General features: G+C 24.5%; 1 protein-coding gene across 1 annotated transcript in view; it reads right to left on the bottom strand.

The window, feature by feature from the left end:
• LOC117177900 (AP-3 complex subunit beta-2) overlaps positions 1–7886 on the bottom strand; it is a 36243-nt gene that overhangs the window by 4537 nt on the left and 23820 nt on the right. The window contains exon 9 of the mRNA XM_033368975.1: positions 224–588. Coding sequence (XP_033224866.1) covers positions 224–588 — 365 coding nt within the window. The remainder of the gene's footprint in view (positions 1–223; positions 589–7886) is intronic.

The raw sequence follows: 7886 nt of genomic DNA, 5'->3' as shown, positions 1-7886 counted from the left end.
GGAATTTTTCTGAGGTCAGATTCGGATTCAGCGCAGCAAAAACCTTCGGGTATAGTAGGTCTGGTCTCTGGTTCTGAGAATTGTTGGCCTGTGTAATTTACAAATTTGGTTATTTGAAGAGGATAGCATCCCCATCGAACAGAATTAACTCTTACAATTTCACTTTTCAGGCAGACCTCATAAATAAATGATAAATAACGAAAAAATTAAGTCAACTTCTAACCTGATAATATCATCTTCGCTGGATATAACAGCCAGATTCGCAGCTTCAAAGATTTTCTGAGAGAGAATTTTCCTATTTCCTGAAAAATTGACTTTCGTCGAATGTTCATTCATTCCCTTCAATTTGTCCTTCTCGAAAATGAAAGCAGTTTCAGGTAATAAGACGGATCTCAATATTTCCCCAATTGGTGCTTTTATACTGACAGAACATGAAACTGGCTCCTCGTTTCTTGTGAAGTCAATATTAAAAGAAGCAGGTTGTGTGGAGTCATTAAAATTCACACCTAACGTTGCCAACGAAGTAGAGTTTGGTTGAATAGTAGGAATAGAAGTAAAATCATGAACGAGCATTCCTGATGACAAATTCTGCACACAATAAACAATTTTTTAACTTATTTGAAACAAACTATCCTTAAATAATTACATTCACATTTATTGATATTTGAATTTTACAAGGAAAAAATATATTTAAAAATACGCAACTAACCATTTTTACTCAGCTAACAAAAATGTAGCTTAATTGTTTATTCAATCAAATAAGTACAGAATTTAAGGTAATTTTTGTGCCAAAAAATATATCTCTTGAGAAACATTTTTTTTTGTGATATTAAGAATCAAAATAATATTACTAATGATGCCATTCCCAATAAAAAAACATTATTCTAAATGGAAAATTGTTAACACTAGGAAAAAATATTTGTTTTAACTATGTTTTTTGCAATTGATTTTTTTTACTATCGCTTCTTAAGATTTTTTTTAAATGCTTGAATTATAATAAATGATGAGTTATTTTTCAGAAAAAAATGTTCTCTACAACTCCACTGTTTCCAATTTTGCAAATGAATATTTCTACGCTGAAATCGTTAAAACAATTATTTATAAAGAAAACCTTTTCCGGGAAAAAGTAATAATTTATTAAAGTTCAGTCATTCTGATAAAAATGGTAAGAAGCAACAGTAAGAACGAATTTAATTACCAAAATCATTACATTATTAAAATAATCATTTTTCGTAAGTCTTACATTTTTTTCATCCAAATATATTTTTTTTCATAATACATGACTGGATGATAAAATTTCAAAATTTAAAATCACAGCCACAAAAATTCTGACAATTTTAAGTTATATTAGTTAAAATTGGCATTTTAAAACAATAAATCATAATAAATCGAACAATATTTGTAACTTTTGAGCAGTGTCAGCTTATATAAACGTTTTTCACCAGAAATCAGCTATTTTATACAAAAAACCATTGGGTGTTAAGGATTAATAATTTTTTAACAATTTTTGTTTACGTTTGCCCAAAAAGTTGTTGTATTTTTTAACAAAAATCCTTACAACTCGAACAAGATTTAGAATATGTTAATAATTTTGGATTATGTTAGTGCAGATTGTCTAGCGATTCTTAGGAACAAAATTCAAGGTCTTTTCCAAATTTTCCAGGTCAAGAAATCAAAATTTTCTAGGTCTCCGTTTTTTACATCAAATAATGAAATAATCGTTTGCCATACATGTAAAAAATGAGTTATTTAATTTTTTATTGGCCAAAAATGTCTAAGGAATGCCGAATCGTAAATAAACAAATTCTTAATTTTTTGCGAACATGAATCGTCTTTTTAAAATCTTTAGGAATATTTTTAAATCTTTGTACTGCCTTTGAAATCATTGAAATTTTTTTGAAATCTTTTGAAATAATTGTGAAGTATTAAAAACGTTAGTGAAAGCTTGAAATTTCGGTGAAATCTTTTGGAATTTTTCAAAGCATTTGTAAAATCTTTAAAATTCTTGAAATCTTTTTAATCTTTGTGAACTCTTTCTTTAATCTTTTGTGTTTGTTTAAAAGCATTGAAGCCTTTTGCAATATTCCCAAAAGTGTTGAAACCTTTTGAAATCGCTTAAAATCTTTGAAATAATTTGAAATTCTTTGAAAACTTTGTGAAATTTTTTTAAATCTTTATTAAATCTTTGAAATGTTTCTTTAATCTTTGTTCGTGAAATCTTTCCTGTTCGTTTGAAATTATTAAAATTTTTTCAAATCTTCTCAAATTTGTTGAAACCTTTTGAAATCATTTTAAAACTTTTAAATGTATTTAAATCTATGAAATCTGGTGTACTGAACCTTGTTGGAGTCTTTGAAATTCTTGAAATGTTTTGAAAACCTTAATAATTTTTTTAAATATTTGAGAAATCTATTGTAATCGTTTGAAATCTTGTCAAACATTTTTAAATCGTTGCAAATCTTTAAAATGGTTTGAAATCCTTGAAATCTTTTAAACTTTTGTGAAATTTTTTGACAACTCCAAACAAATTTTGAAGTTATTTAAAATCTTTGTGCAATGTTCTAAATCTTTGTGAATTCATTAGAATTACTTAAATTATTACAAATCTTAGTGAAACCTTCTGATATCTTCTAAAAAATGCTGAAATTGTTTAAAACCTTTGAAATGTTTTGAAATCGTTTGAAAGTTTTAAAATATTTGTACAATATTCGAAATCTTTCTGAATTCGTTGGAATTATTTTAATTATCACAAATCTTAGTGAAATATTTTTATATCTTCTAAAGAATGCTGAAATTTTTTAGAATCATTGAAATGTTTTGAAATCTTATAAATGTGGTTTAATGTACCCTTTTTAAAATATTTAAACTCTTTTGTAAGTTTAAAAATATTTGTGAAATGTTCTTAATTTTTATGAAATGTTCGAAATCTTTGGGGAATTCTTGTGAAAACTTTTTAATCTGGTGTACACGGCTTTTTTAAATGTTTGAAATCCTTGAAATCTTTGTGAAATATTTTGAAATTTGTATCAAATCTTTCTTGCATGTTTGTTTGGAAAATATTTTGTATTCGTTGAAGTCATTGAATTATTTGCAATATTTTGAAATCTTGTAAAATGTTTTAAAACCTCTTGAAATCCTTCCAAATTTTTGAAATCTTTGAAATCTGTTTGAAATCTTTGAAATCCTTTAAATCTTTACAATTTTTAAATGTTTGTGAAATCTTTATTTGAAATTTGTTGTACATTTTAAAGAAGATTCAAAACTTTTAAACATTTGTGATTATCTTACCGTCTTACACCAAAAATGTATGTATTTTAAAACCAATATCACAATTATAAAAAAAATTGCAATTTATTAACAGTTTCAGGTTTTATTAACGTTTTTTAAAGGAAATCGTTTAGATTTCGAAAAATTGAAAATAACGAATTCTATCATGAGTACACGTCAGTATTTTTCTTCGGAAGTTATTAGTATTTTTTATTTAAAAAACTATTAACATTCACAAAATATTTATCATTTTTCAAAAAATTTATGTTATATTGACGTTTTACACCCGAAATTAATATATTTAATAAAAAATTTTAGATATCAATGAAGATTGTGTTTTCACGAGATATATCAATATAGAGTTTAAAAACTTATTTCAGCTAAATTTTAGGTTATGATTATGTTTTTCACTAAAAATCGGTTATTAGAAACAAAAATCAATAAATTTTAAAGAAGATTAACAGTTTGTAAAATTTTCTTTTTATATTATCTTCGTGTTTTTCGTAGAAAATAGCTATTTTTAATTATTTATAATTATAATGCAAAATGTTTGTACAATTTCAAGTTATTTTAACATTTTCCTACCAGAGTTCGGCGATTATAACAAAAATTTATGCCTAAAATTTCCACTGTCCATAAAAAAGTCAGTAGTCTGATATTCTGTAAATTTAAAAAAATCGTATATATAAATTATAAAGTTAAAATATCAATTTTCATTCATTATTAACAATATTGTCCTTTATTTTCTTTAATATTATTTTAGATAATAGATATTATGAAATACAAAAATGTTGTATTACTTAGAAAAAAAACCGTTGCCATTTCGTTAGAAATTTTTTTCAGGCTCACGCAAAATCTTCCTTTAAAATAATGTCTTTTGTTTATTTTTAACACTTGTTTTTAATAAAAAAACATCGCTCTTTTCTTAAGTTTTTAACTACTCAAAATGGAATTTTCAATTTTCATCATTTTTCAACAGTTTAATTTTCAAAATTTAAATTTTCGAAAATTGAACAAAATTGAAGGTTGAATTGACAACAGTTAAAAGTTCAATGAACAACTTCCTTCCATTTTCAATTTTCTTCAATTTTTAACTGCTGAAAATTAAATTTTCTTTAATTCTCAATACTCTTTCATTTTTAACTGTTAGCAAATTCAAAAATTTCGTTCGAAAAAGACTAACATGATCAAAAATTATTATAATAATCTAAATATTGTTTTAATTATAAAGATTTTTGTTAAAAAATAACCATTTTCGATTAAAACATTATGTACCTTTAAATTATTAAAAAATTATGAATCTTCTTTAAAATCGAATGATTTTTTTTTGTTGAAAAACGCTAAGAGAATGCGAAATCTCTAGAGCTGGTGAAATTTATCACTTTAAACTGGGTTGAATTTAATGATTTTTGTTTAAAAATATCAATTTCAGGTAAAACACATCAAATGAAGCTAAAGTTATTGAAAAATTGTACATATTATTTTAAATCTAATTTTGTATAATACCAATAATTACCAATAACCTGAAATTGTTAAAAAACGGTAAATGACCGTGAATTTGGATTTAGTTAGTTTGCATCGCTCGTAGCGCCTCTTGCGAGAATATGCGAAACAGAGTCTTTTATGCTATAAAAGATTGCTTTTTAGTAAAAAAGACGGTAATTTTAAACAAAATAATTGAATCTTTTAACACAATAATTAAATATTTAACTTAAAAAGACAAATTCCCAACAAGAAAGTGTCATAGTTTATATTTTAATACAAAAAAAACGAAATTTATACAACAGAAGAAAACAATTTTAAAGCCAATAAGACGCATTTCCAACAAATAACAAATTTTCACTCAAAAAATAAATAACAGTTTATCTACATTATTGAACCTTTAAGCCAGAGGACAAATTTTCTTTACAAAAGTATAATTTTTAAACAAAAAATATGAGTTTTCGGCCAAAAAATAATTTTCCAAGAAACTAATGCATCTTTACCCAACAAAAATGAAATTGCAAACAAAAAAAATTTATCAAAAAAGCCGAATTATTAACTAACAAATATCAATCTTAAGACATAGAAAAGTTTTATTTTCAATTAACAAATGAATTTTAAACAAAAAAAAAAGTATTTTTCACTAAACAGTTAAGTTTTCAACCAGACAAAAGCCTCCAATAAAAAATTTGAACAACGTAGTTTATCTTTTACCTAATTAGTTGAATTTTTAATTAAAAAAGATTATTTTTCAACAAAAGAATTAAACTTTCAACCAAAGAGAAGAATTTTCAACTTAAAATATAAATCATTGACAAAAAAAGTGATTTCTTAACAAAGTAATTGAACCAAATCTTTCAAACAAATTAGTTGCATACTCAAGCAAAGTAGAATGATTTTTAACCAAAAAGTTGCATTTTGATTTAAAAACCTGAAATTTCTTCTAAAACAGATGAAGCTTTAAATCAAAAAGATAAATTTTAAAAAAATAGTTGAATGTTCGGTTGGAAAAGATTTCATTTGAGTTTTCACCATCATAATATGAATTTTTAAAGAAGAAATAATTTTCTACAAAAGCATTGAATTTTCAATCCAAGAAGACGAATTTTTAACCAAAAAGGATGACTTTTTATAAAAATTTTCGAATTCTCTACCAAATAGTTGCATTTTTATCAAAAAAGATGAAATTTATCTTGAAGCAGCAGAATTTTTGAATAAAAAAAAAGTTTAGTTTTCATTCACAGAAGATTCCAGTTCACTTTTTAACAACAAAATAGGAAAGTTTTCAAAATTTTTTAAATTCTAATCTGAAAATATTTCATTTTTAAAGTTTTTCACTTGTCCATTTTCAAAATGGTTATCTTAATTTATTCAAATTCGAGATTCTTCAATTCAAAATAAGATTGTTCAATTTTAAACGCTTTTAATTACAAATAATATAGTTTTAATTCCTTTCATTTCTAAATTATAGAATTTTCATAGTTGTATTTGAAAAATATTTCTATTTTAACGTTTTGAACTTGTCCTATTTTCGAAATTTTCTTATAATCTTAAATCGTTGAAATTCACGATTCTTATATTTAAAATAAAATTGTCTAATTTTATGAGCTTTAAATTAGAAATGATAGAATTTCAAATCTTTTCTAATAGAAATCTATATCGAAAACCACCAGATTCACTTACAATTTTAAAAAAATTTAATCTTCTTTTAAAATGTTATGATTTTTTGTTAAAACCAGGGTGGTGCTTCCACTGTACTGATCAATGCAAAAAATGTGTCACGAGAGTTGAAAACGGCCGTGCGGCGGCGCTAGTAGTAACTTTGTTCTAAAAAAACCATGCAGTACCATAGGAAAAATGCATAAAAATTACAAAATGAATATGAAAAACCCTTTAAAATTATTTTTTCATCATAGTGTAAAGTCAAGTAGTAAATGTGACTTATTCGCTTGCGTATTATTTTGTTTAATATAGAAAAAAGCGGGACAATTTAGATAATTCAAACGAAAAAATTGGATGGATATTCAGAAATGACAAAGAATAATAAGAAAATAAATAACGAATACACAAATTAATGAAAAAAATGCCGAAAATATATATTATTATCAAAATTGAAAAGTGTCAACATTTAAAATAACGACAAGATTTTTAATTAACAAAAAATAAATTCCCAAATTTAAAAATATCCAAAACTAAAATTCACCGACTTCAAGACCGACTTGTAAAATAAACGAATTTTAAAATTCCCACAAATATTTCAATTCCCGAAATTTAGAACTGTGCAACATATTTAACTGATTATTAATTTATGAGCTATTAATAGAATTATAAACAAGGAAAACAATTTAATTAATCATTAATTAACAATTTATTAATTATTATCGGACATTTTAAACTTCGTCAAACTTAAATTACAGCAATAGAAATATTTATGAGAATTTAAAATTTCGTTTATTTTATAATTCAGCAATTGAAGTCTCGGCTGAAATAACGTTTTATCAACACATATTTTGTTTCCATGGACTTCTATGTATATAAGTTTTTCTTTTAACTGTTTCTTTATTCCGCGAAAGCGCTGCGATCAAACATTTTAAAATTGAATTTTGAATTAAATTTCAAAATAGTCGAGGTTATTTAATTCCATTTTTTTCACATCTTTCTCAATTAACCTCGTAAGTTTACATATCTAAATCTAATTGAGAATTTTTGAAGGATATGAATAGAAAATTACATTCGTTCAAGAGTGTCGACAAAAAATTTCAAAATTGAATTCGGCAAATTTTAATTAATAAAAGTTTAGTTTAGATCAGTTTAGATTAGTTTAGATTATTTACAAAGTTGGTCCTGCACATATTGTACAAAACACAAATATAATATCTCGTCTTTTCTTTAAAAGAAAGGAAAGAAAAACACTTAATTATTTTTGTAATTTTAATTCAAAGTTTTATTTTTATTTTATTATAAAAATAATTTTAACCGTATTTTTTAGTAGAATTTCTGATCGTTATTTATTAATCATTTATCTGCTTTATTATTTTTGAATACGAGGGTGGATTGATAAGTTTCCGGCCTGACCAAGAGATGGCGCCACTAGGCCTACCTTGAGGTGGCGTTCTATAGTACCATCCTTAGATAGC

The sequence above is a fragment of the Belonocnema kinseyi genome, chromosome 8 (assembly GCF_010883055.1).
Source record: "Belonocnema kinseyi isolate 2016_QV_RU_SX_M_011 chromosome 8, B_treatae_v1, whole genome shotgun sequence".
Taxonomy (NCBI): Eukaryota; Metazoa; Arthropoda; class Insecta; order Hymenoptera; family Cynipidae; genus Belonocnema; species Belonocnema kinseyi.
Note: the sequence above shows the minus strand (reverse complement) of the source record. Positions and strands in the feature narration are given on the sequence as shown.